This window comes from Equus caballus, chromosome 5 (genome assembly GCF_041296265.1).
Source record: "Equus caballus isolate H_3958 breed thoroughbred chromosome 5, TB-T2T, whole genome shotgun sequence".
NCBI lineage: Eukaryota > Metazoa > Chordata > Mammalia > Perissodactyla > Equidae > Equus > Equus caballus.
In genome coordinates, this window is record NC_091688.1 from 70,925,006 (window position 1) to 70,944,000 (window position 18,995).

The window sequence follows — 18,995 nt, forward strand, 5'->3', positions numbered from 1 at the left end:
TCCATCAAAAGCAGTTAATTAAGACCCAAGGAGCTGGCTAAACCACTTTGACCAGAGATCTTGAAATAGAACATCTGGGCGTCCTATTCATCCAAAGCAGGAGGTAAATGAAAAGGGGTACATAATGGGAGAGTAAAAGCAGACTAAGTACAAGATTTAACTTATATATATTCCTTCACACGACTCTACCAAACGTCCCCACCCATTTTACTTCCGTCCATACACAGCAGGGGAGAAATGACAACACCATACATCATTAGTATGTGCAACTGAACTCTGTTTTCTGGATCATGTTAGACAAGCTGGAGACCTACCACAGAAAGGGATGCTATACAGTATTCCCTCCACAGCCTTGTCCCTTGCAATTTGACACAGGAACAGAAGCCCCAGATGGTCACAGAGCCTGTTGTGGTTTCTCCCCTTCTCCGTGGTCCCCTCCTCTGACAAACTTCAGCCAAACTCATTGTTTGCTGCAGAATTCCTTTACTCCCCGCTAGTACCTCAGAAGAGAGAGAGAGAGAAATTACCTTCTGACGCCAGCACCTGAGGACAAAGAGCCTCTGCTTATCCTCTTGGCTGTCGCTGAAGGAGACAAAGCCACTTTTGAGGTCTTCAAGGTAGACGCAGATCCTTGTGGAGAAGAACTCGATCTTTGTGGAGAAAAATGGGCCAAGTGTCACACAAAAGCTGTATCATCTTAACATTCAGCAATCAACTAGAACAAGATAAACTAATAAACATTAAAATCATCATGGCAGGTCCTAAAAATGGTGATAGCAGCAGCAGCCAACACTGACAGAGCCCTCACTATGTGCCAGGCCTTGTACTGAGCACCTTACAGACCTTACTTACCTCAGCTCATCCTCACGACATCCCTCTGCAGCTAAGATGCTATACCGCTCTGCAAGGGAGGAAACGGAGGCCCAGAGGAAAAGCTCTTCATCCAAAGTCACTCAGGGAGCGAGTGGCAGAGCTGGGATTCAAATCCAGGATCCCGGGTCTGCCCTTTAGCACAATCCGGCCATGCCGGGTCACTTTCCTTCCTTGCCGCGGCATTCATTCCTCCCATGTCCTTAGATTTACTACATCTTTATATTTTAAGTCTATCCTCTCCCTTCCACTCTGCAACTGCCCTCGGGGAGGCTATTATTATTCTTATCCCTGACTACTAGAGTAGCATCTTTTAATCTTATTTTTTAAAATTCAAATTCTGAATAGCTTCCAGGGAATCCAAAATATTTAATGGTGTTGCTTCACTGTTTAAGCCATTTAATCTTTCCTCGGTGCCCAGAAAGGCAAAACTCCTTGACTTGGCTTATAAAACCCTCCCAAATCGGGCATTAGCCTCTCTGAACAAGTCTTTCTGTCTACACTTTCCCATGAGACACCTGTACTCCAGCTACACAAAATGACCAGAGCTCCTGAATGGACCACATTCATATCTTTGTCCAGTTGGCATGTGCTATTTTTCCTGCCAGGGCATCTTCTCCTCTCCTTACCTCCCCTCCACCTCTTCTCTTCCACCTCCATCTGACGCACTCCTATTGCTCATCCTTTAATGGTCCAATTAGCTGGCACCTCTTACAGGAGGCCTTCACTGAATTCCCAGGCTTAAGCATCCTGTTTCATCATACTACTCTCATAATAAATCACAGCTCTTCAACCTATTCCACTGTCGGATATTTGTCTATTTCCCTTCATATAAGCTCCATCAAGGGCAAAGAACTGTCTCTCATTTCCATTCTTAGTGGCCAGCACAGTGCCAGACTCAGAGTGGCTGTTCAATAAACGTTTGCTGAGTGCACAAAAAGGAAAACTTGATTCAAATCTCGACAGCCAGGGCCTGGTCATGGTTTTAATACCAAATCCATTTTATCCTGGACAAGTCATTTAATGGAGCTGGACCTTGTTTTTCTATCTGCTATAGAAAAGCTTAATTACTTATAGACTCTTTCCTTCATCATCCTCCTGCAAACAGCAGCTTATGACATAGTTTGCCTCTAAAACAGTGATGGGAAAAGTTGTACAAGGAAAACAGCTCAAGCTTCTGGAGAAGTCTGGCCTCTCTCAGAAGTACCTGCACTAAACAACCCTAAAACCTAAGGGTGAATAAGAACCAGAGGTGAGGAATGGGTCAGCTTTTTTCCTCTATGTCATCAACAGTTTGGGCCAAATGTTTCTACTGGCCTCACCAAGCCCTCCACTGGCTCCTGGTACCACTGGTACCCTGATACCACCCAGGGAGTGTTCGGCGACATTTTTCTAGAGAAAGACACTAATGTTTCCTCCTCAAATGAAGGACAGGGAAGGACATAAAACTAGAAAATAAAGGAGGGGAACAAATTCATGCAAAATAGGAGGAAAGAGGACTAACAGAAATGTTAAAAACTCAAGGCAAAATCTATCATGAGATTGAAAGGCATGTTGCAGAGCAACTGTAGTTTATTAGAGGTCCCACCACGTGCTGGGAGCCCAGAGGACACTGACATCACTACCACAGACACACAGCCCTGTGGGCACTTCGGTAAAACAAAAATCCTTTCCACGGTGAGCGTTAAAAATAAAGGGTATCATAACGATCTGGAACAGAAAGGAAAGAATTTAAAAAGCGAAAAGCTGTGTGCCTTCTGTTTTTATCAGTTTAAGGGTTGGGAAATGTATCTAAAAGATAGCATTTATTTACAAGCCACTAGAAATTCAACCTCATTAACAGTACCTGAAAGGCTGGGACACCGCTCTTGGGGGCCCTTTCATATCATCCAACCTGCGGAAATCAAACACAAGTGCTCAAACATCACCAGGTTCACACAGTTAAGCGAAGACCAAAAGGGACACCATACGGAGTCAGATGACTAAAAATATTAAATTGGCAAAAGGGAAAAACCTTGCAAATAGATATGAGTACTTATTCACTTTATAAAATAAACCCTAGAAACAGCAGGAAATCCCTATTAGTTATTCTGTTTCATCTTGCATTTCATTTACAGCAAATGGCTTTTTAAGCAGAAGGTGGTATTGCATCCACTCAGGGTGAAAAATGTTTGGTGATGGTACCATGATGCTGTTAAGAAAAACTACATTCCAAAAAAGTAAGAAACTTTCTGAGAAGACAAAGAAAATAGAAAAACCATACTGGAACGAGCCTTCTAAAATTTGTGTTGTGGAGATTCTCTCACTTTTTTAGCCTATTTATTTGCCGAGTTATACTCTAACTTATCCCTGCCTCCCCCTTATGATTTCTTAAGAATCAAAGAAGGGCTGGCCCTGTGACCACGTGGTTAACCTTCCACGTACTCCACTTTAGCCGCCTGGGTTCACAGGTTCAGATCCTGGGCGTGGACCTACTCTACTCATCAGCCATGCTTTGGAGGCACCCCACACACAAAACAGAGGAAGACTGGCACAGATGTTAGCTCAGGGTGAATCTTCCTCACCAAAAAAAAAGAGAAAAGAATCAAATATAAATCTGTTTGAAACTAATTTTAATCAATATAAAGTAATTTCTTGGAATTTCAAAGAAGTAAATGGTGAATAAAAGAGACTGGCAATGTAAATCGATCTTGAAGACCCTTCCACTGACTTAGGTCATATACACAGTGAAAAGAGCACAGACTTTGAACAGTGCTGGGTTTGAATATCAGCTCATTCTAACTCCACTCCACTGGGAAGGATTTAACCTCTCTAACTCCTAGCAACCCACTCAAACGTGGGTGACGATGCACAGCTTTTGCGTTATCTCAGTTAATCCTCATATCCAAACTAAGCACCTAACATGGCTCCTGGCCCATAGCTGCCACTCAGCAAATGGTACGTCTCTTGCATTTTCTAGTGGCAGCTGGTGGTTATTAGGAAGCACCAGGCTTGCTATCCCATCTTCTCATCTTACTATAGAAAATGATTAACTCCACTCTGAGCTGTATGAACCTTTATTTCTCAAGTCAGGAAACCAGGACTCAAGGCCCAGGCAATGGTGTGACCAGACCCAATCTGACTTAAGTGCTATAATGCTCCCAAATAACACACGGAAATTAAATTCCCTGTGAGTCTGTTTGACATTTGTCATACTGGCGAAACATTCTTCCTGGTATGCTTGTCTCTCACTTAAAAGTCAAAGAAAAGTAGCTATTTCCAATTATATTCATTTGTGGACTTGCTACTTCTTTCATTACAATAAGGAATCTTAATAATATCTACAGATTTTTGTACCTACATTGATTCTGAAACCTTTTTTTTTAACCTAATCTGAACTATCAGTAGGTTTCAAATGTTGTGGTTAGAAGTCAAGTCCCATCAATTGATTCCAATGAGTAATTTCACACCTCGAAATGAAGATGGTTTATAACTTTACAAGTACAGATAGGAAATGCTTATTCAATTCTTAAAAATAGAAGGTAAGGCTAAGGAGTCAGGATACACCAAAGCTTGGCATACAGTACTTTTCTGCACACTCTAGATTTAACAAAAAAGTCTCAGCACACCTGTGAGGATTCATCACAAGACAGGAACCCCACTCACGGGAAAGGGAATTCCAAATGGAACTTGAAACAGAGTCCCAGATACAACCAACTGCTTAGCAGTTTAATGCAGAAGTCCAGAGACTGAGATGCAGCCGTTGCTTTCAATAAGCTCCTAAAACTTAGCTACTCACCACAGTGATAAAACAATACACAATTCAAAATGGTGATAAACCAAAAAACGAGACGTAAACGGGGTACTCATAGAATGACATTCAAAAGAGAGGATTAAATATTCTATCCACAAATGAAAGGACAATATAAATTTAAGAGTTTAAGACGCCGGCTCAGTGGTATAGAGGTTGAGTTGATGTGCTCTGCTTCGGCAGCTGGGGGTTCGCAGGTTCGGATCCCAGGCACAGACCTAGCACCGCTTGTCAAGCCATGCTGTGGCAGCCATCCCACGTTAAATAGAGGAAGATTGGCACAGATGTTAGTTCAGAGACAATCTTCCTCAAGCATAAAAAAGAGTTTAAAATGGATCTACCTAAAAGCACAGGATGGTGAGGAGCGTGGTTGTCTCTGACTTTTTAAGGCACGTAGTTTGTCTCCCTGGGTTATACTATTTTTCATTTCCACATCTTCATCCTCTTCAAAATTATTCTGGAAAAAAAAAAATGCATGTTCCATAGAAAGGTCATTATGAATAATTTTGTTTTATATAGATTTCTTAATAGATCATAGAGTATCTCATATAGATATATTTTATATAGATTATCTTAATATAGATTATTTTAAATAGCTTTAGTGCACTATGAATTCAGCAGTGTCCACTTATACACTAAAGAATGCTCGACTATTCGCCAATTAAATATACGAGTAAAACTGCAAATCAGTGAAGCACAGATGTGAATGTGGTAAAATTTAAAAGGAGCTGTTTGCTACATGGACCACAACCGAAGAGACTTTCACACAGATAAAATCATGCTTTGGAATATAACTCAGACATAGGCTAGCTCAAGAGACACAGTACAAATACGCTTCCAGATACTACCGGGATCCAGCACTCAAATTCATAACTTGTTAAAAAAAAAGAAAGATAAAACAATTTAGGGTATCTATACCGAAACTTATTAACACTCGTAAAAGCACTCAAGACATTTCCAGAAAGAGTTAAAGCTTACTAATTGGGAAAGTGTGTTTCCTGCTGAAAAAAGTCTTAGAGTTTGAAAAATATAAGTACCATGCTAGGTCTTTTTGCATGCCAGCACACATTTAATTCTCACAACCAGCGGGGAAGGTACTGTTAACCTTAATTTAAAGATGAAAAAAAAGGAGGTGCTTATGGAAGTTAAAAATATTGCCCAAGTTCCCCCAAACTCTTCATGACAGAGCTATGATTTTAAAATCAGATTTCTTGCCCCCAGATGCAATGTTCTTTCTAAAATATCTGCCACAGCACACTAACATTGCACCAGTAAAGGATGTATTTTGCCCATTTCCTCACCTGAAAATATCAAAGGGCTTGAATTTGCTAAGATCCCTTCTAGCCATAATAGTCCCCTCTCCTCTTCAAAGCTAGAACTCTAATTTCATGAAGAATACACAAAAATATACTTCCTTCTGTCACATTCTAGTCATTTCTGACAGCCATTCCTGGATCAAAATACCTCTCCATTCTCTGCCACCTATGTTGGGTTCCATGGATACCTGTGGGGCTCAGTATGCATGCCCTGGGTAAAAAGACCACACCTCACTACTACAGCTCTGAGTTTAAAAAAGACGTAAAAAGCACACAGCCAACAGGAAAGAAGAAGAAATGAGAATGATGAAGATGAGAGTTTCCTAGAGGAGGCCAATCCCTTAGCTGAGTCTTAAAGAATGAGTACCAGTGAAGCAGGCTAAGATCACAGCAAGAGTCATCCTGGCAAGAAACACCAGTTCAACAGTCACAAGATCATGAAACCTTAACGTCAGAGGATTTTCTTAGAGTTCTAAGTTGCCTGTCCACAAAGTCTCCAGGAATAGGTTATATCATTCATCTCTGTCCATACAATCCCAGTGGGGGAGGAATCCATTTCCACCCAAGGAAGCCTGCAGGAATAGAAACCAGGAAGGCCTGAAGGCTAGGCTTGCTAGCGGGATGGTACACCGGAGAAGGTGAGCTTAGCTGCACCCACCCCTCAATATTCTGGGTTGTTACCTGGTGCTTGTACCTGATGGAAGGACCAGCACATAGCCAGAGTCTCCAGAATATAGAGCGAGGCCAAGACGTATACAAGCAATGATGAGATACGCAAGGAAAGCTTCCTGAAGGATGTGACAGGATCCTCATTCCAAGCAGTCAGTTTCATTGCCTAACGGGCGCCTTTGTGGGAAAGCCAGGAAAGCTGGTTTGTCCATCCAACTGGAAGGGTCTTTGTGTTCCCAGCTCTGAAATGCCTTCAAAATTCTAAGGAAAAGTGATCCTCAATCTAGAATTCTAAAATTCAACCTATCAGTCAAGTATAAAAGTAGAACAAAGGTACAAAAATTTACATCCTACACAATCTTTCTAAGAAAACTCTTACAGAATGTGCTTCAGGCAAAAGGAAAGAAGACAACACGAGGGCCAGGAAAATAATGGGTTCAACTGGAGAGCGTGAAGAGAAGGCTGCGGGTCAGAACAACATACTCAGGCCAGAGAACAACCAGGCCAGGCAGGAAAGAAGTGTCTTCAGGAAAAGACAGGACTTGGTAAGATTTTTCGCTGTGTTGAGATTTTGAAAAAATTTTAAATTGCTTGGCACAATTTGTTGGGGGGGGAGGCGGAGGGTGGGATGAGAGTAGCATTATCTTTTCCCAAATACATAGAAAACTATGCAAATAAAAAGGGCAATTAACGCTAGGAAAAACAAAGAGAGTTCAACAAAGAAAACAGTCCTAGTGGACAACTAAGCTTAACAGTGAACAACATTTACATAGTAATAATGTACACATTATTGGGTTTAACCAAAACTTATGATATAGCTATACTGGGAAGCTAGGGGGAGTAAGGTGACAGTAAGGTAGGAGAGCTAAATGCCATCTACCATAACCAGGAGGCAATAGAAAAATGTCCAAAATTAATAAATTTTTCTAAAATAACATTATAAGCAAAATATTTAGAAATATGACAGTGAAAATATTAGTATAATTTGCTTAGAGTTTCCCCACTTTGGGAGTGGGTCTAGGGGTACAGAAAGGTGGGATAGGGGACTGGCATTTTTTAATTAGAATTCAATACTTTTGATATTTCTAAAAGTGTAGTCATGTATTATTTGAAAAAATAAATACTAATTTAAAAAGATCTACAGTTAAACAAAAAAATTAACAGTATATTTTACATTATAGTTACTTTACATGTGTTTTTGTCTCCCACTCTATTGTGAATCTTGAAGGTCAAGTCTTCTTTTTTAATTATAATACAATTCAAACATGAGGAAAATGACAAAAATACTGCAATGGCCATGCATCCAACTAGCCAGATTTTACTTTTTCTTTTTTTTTTTTTAGAGGATTTACCCTGAGCTAACATCCATTGCCGATCCTCCTCTTTTTTTGCTTGAGGAAGACTGGCCTTGAGCTAACATCTGTGCCAATCTTCTTCTACTTTGTATGTGGGATGCCTTCACAGCATGGCTGGTGAGTGGAGTATGTCCACACCAGGGATCCGAACCTGCAAACCCCAGGCCGCAGAAGTAGATCGCGTGGAACTTGAACCACTCGGCCACAAGGCCGGCCCCCTTACATATTTTTTTAAGCTCCTTCTCTTAAGGAGTTCACTTAAGTATTCTGCTCTCAAGGAAAAAAGAAAACATCACACACAAAGTCCTAGCTCTCAACCTCCGCAGATGAACACCATGTCTTTTCTAAAGAAAAATACATATAATTTACCATATAATACTTGTTTGTCATAGGTAATGACAAAATACAGACAAGAGTGAAAAAAATATTAAAACCACCTATATCCTTACTGTCAAAAGCAACGCACATTAGCATTCTAGCATATAGTCTTCCAGAACTTTCCCTCTGCTATCCATAGCCCCTTCACATATTTCTTCCTTACAAAAAGAGGCTGAATTATACATGCTGCTTTGTGACTTACTTTCTCACTTAAAAAATATATTGTGGAGGGCCTGGCCCCGTGGCCAAGTGGTTAAGTTTGCACGTTCCGCTGCAGGCGGCCCAGTGTTTCGTTGGTTCGAATCCTGGGCGCGGACACGGCACTGCTCATCAAACCACGATGAGGCAGCGTCCCACATGCCACAACTAGAAGGACCCACAACGAAGAATATACAACTATGTACTGGGGGGCTTTGGGGAGAAAAAGGAAAAAAATAAAATCAAAAAAAATATATATATATTGTGGAAGTGTTTCAGGGTAAAGTAAAACACCCTCTACATTATCATTCTTTATGGTTCCATAAAATTCCACTGTCTAGAAATACCAAATTTCATTTATTTTACCGTTTTCTTTCATCACTATAAACAGCTCCAACAAATATCCTCCTATACACACATGGGTTTTGAGCACTGTCCTATGACTGCCTTAAGATAAATTCATAGAAGTGGAATTGCTAAATTCATTTTAAGTCCTCTGCTACATATTATCAAATTGCCCTCCAGAAAAGCTGTACCATTTTAAACTCCAATTAGCAACATGTAAGAGCTTTTTATTCCCCAAACTCTTGCTAATGCTGCGTACACTTATTTAATCTCATACAACTTGATAGGCATAAATAGCATCTCATCATTTAAAATTTTGATTCCTTCATTTCTAGGGAAGTAGAACTTTTTTTTTATGTTTACCAGCCATGAAGATTCCCATTTTTTGAAATTTGGGTACATGGCATTTTCACATTGATTTTTTAGAGTTCTTTACACCAAAAAACCTTAATTTGAATATGTTGCAAATTTTCCTCCCCGTTGATTACCGTGAGGAGAATGAATTGGAGAAGGTCAAGAGAGTGGAGCAGGAGGAGGGGGGAAGCACAGGTAAGTGGCTACTGCAGGGGTCTGGGGAGAGAGGATGGATCAGATTAGGGTATTCGATGCTGCTTAGAAGGCAGGTCTGGGTGGCAGGGGAAGGAAGATCTAGACATGCAGGTCTAAAGAAACCTACTAAATATAAATCACATTATTTTTGTCTTCCTTTATTTTATTTCTGTGACTATTATATGAAGTTTGGGGCATTTTTAGGACTAAGAAGTATAGAACACATAAGCTATAAAATTCTCAGTAATTAATGCTACTTAGTGTTATTCAAAACATTTAAATTAAACTCTCAGTAATTAATGTTATTCAAAGCACATTTAAACTAAACTACAGAATTAAAAAACTAAAAAGCTACAAGAAAGAGGACTTTGGCCTCCAAGAATCTTTTTTTTTTTTTCTTGCTGAGGAAGATTCACCCTGAACTAACATCTGTGCCAATCTTCCTCTATTTTGCATGTGAGCAGCCACTGACAAGTGGTGTAGGTCCACGTCTGGGAACTGAACCCAGGCCACTGAAGAGGAGTATGCCAAACTTAACCACTAGGCCAACGGGGCTGGCCCCAGGAATCTTGAATGTGATACACAAACATGAATATAACTAAGCCCTGCATTTATTAGGGGCCCTATAACATATACTAGGTCATAAGCACCTGGGGGGTGGGGGTGTATATTAGAAAAAACAGTTCCACATATCAGGAGTCATGAATCAATCCCAAGAATTGGTGGACTTGGCGCAGTTTGAGGACTACTCATCAAGTGTTTTTTATACTAAACTCATTCCTCATAATGAACACAGTCATAAATGATGAATGCAGAAAACCTAACCCGGGCCTCCCTTACACCCTGGGGCTCCAGCCCCTCTCCCCAGAGTCCCAGTGCAGTTCCTCTCTCGCCCTAGGCTGCTCAGGGAGCAGCAGATTCCCTGAAACAAAGCCACATGGCTGCTGGTGAGCAACAGTGAAGGAGCCTAGTCCAGGTAAGACCCTCATATCTTTGCTCCCCAAGGAGAGGGGCCTGTTCTCAGACTCCCCATTGCCCTCTGGAGGGTCTGAGCATCAGCACTCCTTCTTTTGGATACCAGCCTGCCCTACATTAAGGCAAGCAAATGAGAGCAAACTAAAATACATAAAGAAGGACCATTTTTAAAGATATACTGGGCTGGCCCAGCAGCATTGTGGTTAAGTTCACGCGCTCCGTTTTGGCGGCCCAGGATTTGTGGGGTTCGTGGGTTGGGATCTCGGGCATGGACCTACACAGCGCTCATCAAGCCATGCTGTGGCAGTGTCCCACATACAAACAGAGGAAGACTGACACAGATATTAGCTCAGGGCCCATCTTCCTCACCAAAAAATAAAATAAAATAAAAATAAATAAAATAAAATCTTAAAAAATCAAAAAAAGGTATACTTATTTACAGACAATGATCTAGCTAAAGAACAAATAATAGCGTAAAGAATGAAGATTTGTCTTATTCTACCAGTTGTTCTCTATGTATAGACAAGATGAAAACCAAAATAAAACGTGTCCACAGATTTCAGCTGGATAAAGTAATTACCTACTACTTACCAACACATTAATAAATGGTGATAAAGTCAGCTACCAGGGAGGCCCTGGTGTGTGCCATTAAGAAAAGATCTATTGGATAAAATACAGCACACTAGGGAATAAAGATTGAAGAGTTATAATAGAAAAATGACATAAAAGGAGAGTTTGAAATAGATATGAGTAAAAATAGAAGTCAAAGGACTGGAAGAAAAAGACGAAAATGGAATTTTTAGTAGATTTAAATGATTTGGCTAGGAAAGGTGGCTGTGTCATTTCTAAAATTCTTTTCAGCTCTCAGATGTTGAACCAGGAATGTAAAAGTTGGTGAAAGGCAGAGACGTCATGTTCATAACAAGCTGCTTCTGATCAATAAAAAGTTTCGATTTACTAGAGCCCCTCCCCTCCGCCCCCAAGTCCATCTTCTCTCTCTCCTTGCTGCCACTGGTTCAGAACTTTATTACCCGCACCACTGCCCCATCACCACCTCCCTGGCCTTCCCCCGCAGCTGCACACAGACTCCAGCACACATTCCACACCACAGCCACAGTGATCTCCCCAACCGTGAACCTGTGTGCGGTCACTCCCATCTAACAGCCTCTGGCGGATCCCAGAGGCATTCAGATTGGAACTGGAATGCCTTAGTGGTCCTCAGAGTGGAAAGGGAGGTGCTCAAAAGTAGAACCTTAGAGACTTAATTTTTACTTCCTAGATTTTTTCCTAAGATTCACCCTTCTCGTGAGCATTTGACGTAAAAGGGCGAAGGATTTTATAAGTTACAGTATCTCAAAGATGTATTTAAAACACTGCATTTTTATTTACCTAATTGTCAATTTATGTGAACTCTGCTGAACATTAGCAGCATCTGTATCTAATTAATAACTCTAAGTCAAGAGCATCTACTGATTGGTGCGCTAACATTGGACTGCTGCCCATGTAAGAAAAGAAAAGGTAAAAACAATTGCAATTCCAGGAGAAATGTATTAAGACAGGCTGGCTAAGGTTATGTTCAAAATGACTGCATGTGACATACAGCCACACTGAGGACCTCACGGAGAGGCGTAGGGCACAGGGAGAGGCTCAAGGTCGGGTGGCTGAGTACGGACTCTGGAGCCAGAGAGCCTGGGTTCAAATGACAACTCCACCTCATATTTTGTGATCTTGGACTGATGGCTTGATTTACCTCAGTTACATCAGCTGTAAAACGGGCTTAGTAATAGTGACTATTTCACATAGCTGTTGTAAGGAGTAAAAGGGCTAATCCACGTAAAGGCTTAGATCAGCGCCTGCACATAGTGGGTGCTATTTACATTGTTGTTACACTCTAAGCTCCTCATTTAACTCCTTAAATATCTACACCTTAAACAAAGTGCTTTAAATTCCATCTTCTTAAAGCACTTTTTTTATAACCCCAATCTGTAACAGACCCTTAGACCCCTGAACGTCAAAATGAGCACTTACTGCTGGTGCTGTTTTGTGTTTCAGCATATGCTACCTTTGGATAGCCTAGATTATTACCAATTCTAGGCCTGTGTTCTTGTTTTTCTATGAAACTGTAAACCTTCGCCATATACTCCAGTGATATTCACGAAGGCCCTGTGGGTTGGGAATGGACTCACGACAGGGCAGACAGAAGCTGTGGTATTTATGGAACACCTCACCGAGCAGGGAAAGAGAGGGGAGGACCACGGAGGACGAGGACAGGCAAGGCAGGAGCTCGGAGCAGGGAGCCCGACCTAGACCCACGGGCTGGGCTGTGTGTAGTCACAGTGCCTATCCCAGCGCTGAGGACCAGGTTCAATAAAGGTAAAGCCTCCGTTTTTGAACTCTACTAAGTGGGCTAAGAGAATCCATTAAAGCCACAGCCTAGCCCCTTACTATGGCCTGACTCATTCTGGTCGATACTTTTGGTTATTTTCCTTTCACCCACCTCCTAAGTACTGAAAAAGTATATATTCAAATTCCCAAATCAGGTAACGACAGAGCTTCCTAATAATCAATCCCTGGAAAGTTCCTGTGGGCCTAGAAATCAAAAAATTATTTAATATCTTTGCTTTCAATCTGACTTAACAAAAAAAAAAAAAAGAAAAAAGAAACCTCTAGAGGAATACTGCCCTTTTGTACTTTCTTTATGTACAAACTAAATAAACCCACACTTTCCATGGGCTTGTTCTGAACACAGGTATGGAACTTGAAATATACTAAAATCCTCACAGCATCCTCAACTTATTTTCCCACTTGGAATTCACAAGAACGATGAAGATAATCACTCACTCTATTACATTCACTTTTGAGCAAACTAACTCCCCAAATTCATGTAGTGTTCTGGAGCTGGCACCAGATAAGCATGGCCAGAAATGGGCTTAGAGGAGTTACCTGCACAAAGCATCATCTAACTATAGAGTGGTCCGAAACCCGTATATATGTCCCTGTCTAAAATCTCAACACACCATCGTTCTCTGGTATTTCTGAATCCGTTCATTTCTGTCCTCTAATTTCTAAAGCAACAGCACTTCTGAATGGCTAGAGCTAAAATCACTATTTTGGGGGGTGCAGGGAATAGAGAAGAGGAGGTAAAACAGCCAACATCTAAATTGTAAATTTCAATCCTATTGCATTCCTTACCCTTTCAGTGATTAAAAAATGTTAATTATTCTTAAATTCAACAAATTGGGATCTAAAACAGTATGAGAATGAACTATTCTAACTACCAGATGTGAATTTAATACAGATTATGATATAGAAGGCATTATGTTCCTACGAGATAAATATTTCTCAAATAGATGGATAAATTCTGAGCGTCTTTTCAGAGGTCATAACTCAAAGCCCTATTTACTTGACCTTAACCCGGGAAGGAAATGCTGACCAGGGCAAGAAAAATGTTCCCACTTAGCTGTATTATCACATAAAACTGTCAGTTCAGATCCCTTTTGTTTGCTTTGAATAGGCCAGCCTACAACACAGAGACAAGAATATGTCAACAAAGACTCTGAACATCAACATGACCTTGGCTAAGATTTATATTTGCTCAGGACAGATGACTCAAACAAGTAAACTCAGCCACTTCATCAGGGGCTGTCCTGGAAAATATACCACAGGGGCTGAAAAATCAGTTCTTTCAGCAGTCACCATCCTTTGTCCTGCCCCTATCTCCAAGCCCTCCGGTTATCTTTCTTGGTGAAAGAACCCTGTTGGGGATTGCTGATTTAAGAGAGCCGTGATGCATTCCTTCCATTCTGCGTTCCCTGAGGGCGGGTCTAATGGGTCACTGCCTAAGAGAATGTAAATCTATACTTGCTCCTTAATAAATCTTTTTAACAGCTTTTCTTTGCTCCTTTAGGGACATAAAAATATAAATATAAATCAGGTGCTTAGCTTCACCTCAGGCACACTGTGGTAGAAGAGCTAAACTAACAGTTAGACCCCCCAGCCTCAAGGTGGTTCTACGACTAAATCAACTCTGTGACGTTGGACAAGCAACGAATTTTGTGAGACCTTGGTTTCTGACCTGCACAAGAAGGGAACAAAAACAAATGATTCCAAGGTTGCTTCTAGCTCCAAAAATGCCCATGATCCTAACTCTTAGTAAATCACTTCCACTTATATTTGGAAGTAGCAGAGTAGAATAGAAAAAACACAGATTTGGAATTAGACAGACAGATTGGAATCACTGAGGTTAGGACTTCTCTGATATTCAATTTCCTTACTGTAAAATAGAGATAATATTGCCTAACTCACCAAGTAATTACAGAATCAAATCAGACAACGTACGTCAACTGTTTAACAGTGGTTTGTTTATAAGAGAGACCCAATAAAAAAGAGTTGCCCCTAGTTATGTTTTCAACCCTGGACTTGCTTTAGAAATCAACATGAATTTGAGGCTTTCAGGGTCCCACTCATGCAGTATACACTCTTTCTTTAATTGTCAGATTAAAATTTTTCTTCTTGATATCTATTCTCCATTTTCAAATAGAAAGTTTGCTTTTCTATTTCCTTTTGGAAATATTCTCCAAACCAGAGTGGCCTCCTTTAAAACTGTACTCCTTAAATTACAGCTTTTCCTTTTTAAGGATAATTGCTTTCTTTGCTCTGATTCTTGCTTTATAGGTGAATGATTCTACACCTAACAATTTGGTACTCTCAGCATCTCAGAGAAGAGATACTGCTACGTTATATGTGTTCAACTGGGAAACAAAGAAATGCAGAACGGAGACACAAAATCTTCCTGGGGAAAACTCACCTCTCCAAATCTTTCCACGTTTTGTATTTTAGATAAGTTTCCACCAATACACATATCATCCAAGCTAGAAAGAATTTTATTAATACTTCCATCACTGGATGGTCTATTTTTCAGTTTAGATCGGAAAATGTCTCCTTGGACCCATAATGATGCCTGTTTTCTGTGAAAAGGAGAGAAAACAAAATAATCTGTAAAATAAATTACTATCATCTCAGCAGCATGATATCTTATAGATAAAAAGATTAGTGGATAAACATTTACAAATCAGACCAGAGAATTATGAAATTTTAGAATAAAGAAAAATAGTTACTTTCTGAAAGCCAAAATAAATTTTATTACAGTTCTATATTAAACACAAATACCCATCTCCCAGTCTATCTCTCTACAGCCATCCATGGGTTGACTACTAATGTTCTCAAATGCTTAGAACAAATTCCGCAGCAATAAAGACTGTGAGCCTATTTGCCTTTTAAATATGAATTTGAAATCTGTAAGGCATCTCTCAAATAGCAATTTGATATGTTTATAAAAACAGCTAGAATAAATTGAACTCAAAGATATACGAGAAGGAACTTGAGTTAGACAGATATATTACCTGAAAAGTACTCAACAGCTAATTATGTGTGGCACAATGAAAGACACTAAACACATAACTTTAGAAACCCACGCTGAGAATCTAAAAGCAAGACTTATAATCTCAGTTAGATTATCCTTTGAGAAAAAGAAAACATGTTTAAAGTTCATTTGTAAGTTTTCTTTCTTTCAATAAGGCATAATGCAACTGTTTTCAAGGTTATAAGAAAAGAACTTAAAATCTGTAAATAAAATGACGTACTGGGGCTTTTATTTTTGGTTGGTGGAGTCACCTTTATACATTTCTGGTAAGATATATGACCCTGTAGAAGTTTTCATTCTTTTCTATGCCACACTGTACGGAATAGAATTAAACTAAACACATTGTGATTCATCATAAGGGATATCAACATCCAATGAAATAATAGCATTGTCAAGGAGATGCCACCAAGAAGAACATAGCTTTATTTTTTAAGACAAAAGGAAGACTGAGTAATACCTTCTCTCAAAGGTTCCACATATCACATAAAATTCAGGTTAAAACTTGAGGAGAAAAAACAACAACAAAAAACCCTCCCTGAACTGTATTGTCTCTGTGGGACAATAAAAGGAAATCCATCTTTCCTTTTAAACAAAGTTTACTCTCAAATCAGAACTTTATTGTGTATGGTTAAACACTGTTGAAAGTCTTGAAGAAAAGATTAACTTTTAAATTACAGCAAAATGTTACATGTGCAATCCCTTCCACCAAGCAAATCCACATCTAGGTATCATCCTATAGAAATACACACTTGTATACAAGAGACAAAAACGCTTGTTGCAGCATTATTTGTAACAGCAAAATATTGCAGACACCCTAATGGACAACCAGCTTATTAAATTATAGTAGATCCATTCTGTGAAATATTATGTAGTCAGTAAAAAGCCTGGGATGGACCTACACGGGGTGACAGGGAAGAGTGGCCATGATATAAAGCATTAGTGAATGAAAAATATAAGTGACAGAGTGCGGGAAGTGTGATCCCATTTAAACAAACAACAAAAAAAGAGGGAAAATGTTACAATGTTAACGAAAAGTTCACAATTATCTAGAAGAATATACCCCAAAATATTAACTAGTTACCCCGAAGAATAGTGACAAGGGAAACTTTGGCTTTCTACTGCATAATGTCTACGTTGTCTGACTTTTTTAAAACAGTGTGCCTCATTTGCTTTTGTAAAAAATAAGTGATCTGAAAATTAATGAACAAAAATAGAGATCAAAGCAGAATAAAGCTAGAGTAAGTATGAAGAGGAACCTTGAAAGTTGATATCACAAAAGACAGCAGGCAGCACATCACTGCATTGTTTTAACATTCTTCATAAGTATCTTTACAAGTCAGGAGAATAAGTGCCAAAATGTTAACAGCGTGGCGTGGGACTGGATGGCTCAGGGGCTTTCTCTTTTTCAATATAATATCATAACTTACTTTCAAACAAGAGGTTTTACTTTTTGCTCATTTCTCAATATTTTCCAAATAAGGCAAAAGAAAAAGAGAAATACCTTTAGATCCGATTTCTGAGACACCAGCATAGAGGCTCGAGATATAAAATATGCTGTCCCAATATAAGACTAACTTACCACTTATAACATTGTTCTAAAATCAAAACTAGCTTAAATCACCTTTAAAAACTCCCAGGATGTTTCTAAATAGATTAAATTTAAAAACAAAAATCTGGTGAATTTTTAAATACATGAATAAAATTACAACTCCAGGAATCTATACAATAGGAACCTATACACACCAATTCAATAGGGAGTGTGGCAGGATTTACCTTCCATTGTGGCAGATTTTTTTGCTTACTGAAAGCAAACCACTGAGGAGTATTTTCTCAGCTTATGACACGTAAACCGATGAGACTGGCATAACCACCAAGTCATGTTTCATTTTTCGATACCAGCTGTAAAAATATGTATTCAAAACAAATTTTCTTAATTTTTTCTTCCCTTGTAGAAATCTCCATAAAACCATGGAACAGCCTTCCTGATACTTTGCATCTTTAAAAATTCTTGCATTTGTGTTTTTATTCCTCCAGACTTTTTCCAATTAATGTTATATTTAGCATAACCCTTTATCTGATGCTTGAGTCTTATATCCTTCCAATACTAGGAAACAAATAGCACAGTCCTTGATAGAGTCTGAACAGTTAAAAAAATAACTATTAAATTCATAAATGAATGTCTTGGGCCTCTGGTCAAAATTCCCACTAACAAAGAACTACTACTTCACAGGGAGAAAAGACTCAGCTCTGGCAGATAGTGAAAAGTTCAGTTAGAAGAAACACACACACAAAAGATAGGGATATGCAGATAAGACAGAATTCCTGTCTCTCAAGAAATCCCCAGTTTACTATGAGAAAAGTCAACAACTGAAATCCAATATTAGAGCCCTATGACCAAGATTTACTTAGGACTCTAGGAGAAAGGGCCCCTAACTCAATCTGAAAGAATCAGAGAGAAGTTCTCTGAGAATCCAGAAGTATCTAGAAAGATGAGCATGACTTAGCCAGATAAGAGTATTCCCAAAGCAAAGAAAACAATGTGGGCTGGAAGAAACAGTGGTATCAAAGCATACAATATGTTTTAGAAACCGGGTTGTCTGAAGCAGAGGATTTGAGAGGAGAACGGGGTGGGAACCAGCTCATGGATGGGCCCTGCATGCCATGCTAAGGAATTTGAATTTGATCTCAAAACTGAAGGGAAGACTCTGTAAGGGTCTTTAGGAATAAAAAACATGAAGTGGAAACAGAGGCAGAGAAGTTGGAGGACCTAAGAGGCTAAATTGAAAAAAATTCCAATTCCAAAATGCTATAAAATAAAAACTCTGATGCTGCTGCCAACCTAAAGATGAAAATTACAAAGTGACACCTTTCACTTGCGCAGTTTAAAAGACTCAATCTGTCCCGTCACAGGAAAGACTTGACTTGAACCTGAATATTAAAGATGAATAAGGTGTCAAAGTTGATTTGTGTGTTGCTAAGCGATGCTGTACGCAAGTGCTTCTTAAGAAAAAGCAGCACTTCCTGCAAATACCTTTTTTATTGACAGTGGAAACCACGCTAGCTTTTATTGTGGTGTCTATTACTCCTTAAAAGCCTCATCTCAAACAGAAAAAGTAAAACATGTATTT

General features: G+C 39.4%; 1 protein-coding gene across 44 annotated transcripts in view; it reads right to left on the minus strand.

The window, feature by feature from the left end:
- Positions 1-18,995, minus strand: part of CDC14A (cell division cycle 14A) — a 164,585-nt gene that overhangs the window by 19,453 nt on the left and 126,137 nt on the right. For 34 of the 44 annotated variants that reach the window (XM_070268655.1, XM_070268635.1, XM_070268640.1 and 31 more), the window contains 4 exons: positions 15,253-15,412; positions 5,002-5,117; positions 2,717-2,764; positions 528-650 (listed from right to left, as the gene is read on the minus strand). In XM_070268655.1, the coding sequence (XP_070124756.1) occupies positions 528-650; positions 2,717-2,764; positions 5,002-5,117; positions 15,253-15,412 (447 nt within the window). Of the gene's footprint in view, positions 1-314; positions 651-2,716; positions 2,765-5,001; positions 5,118-15,252; positions 15,413-18,995 lie in introns of all 44 variants that reach the window. The other 10 variants (XM_070268657.1, XM_070268644.1, XM_070268637.1 and 7 more) reach the window with 2 other exon arrangements.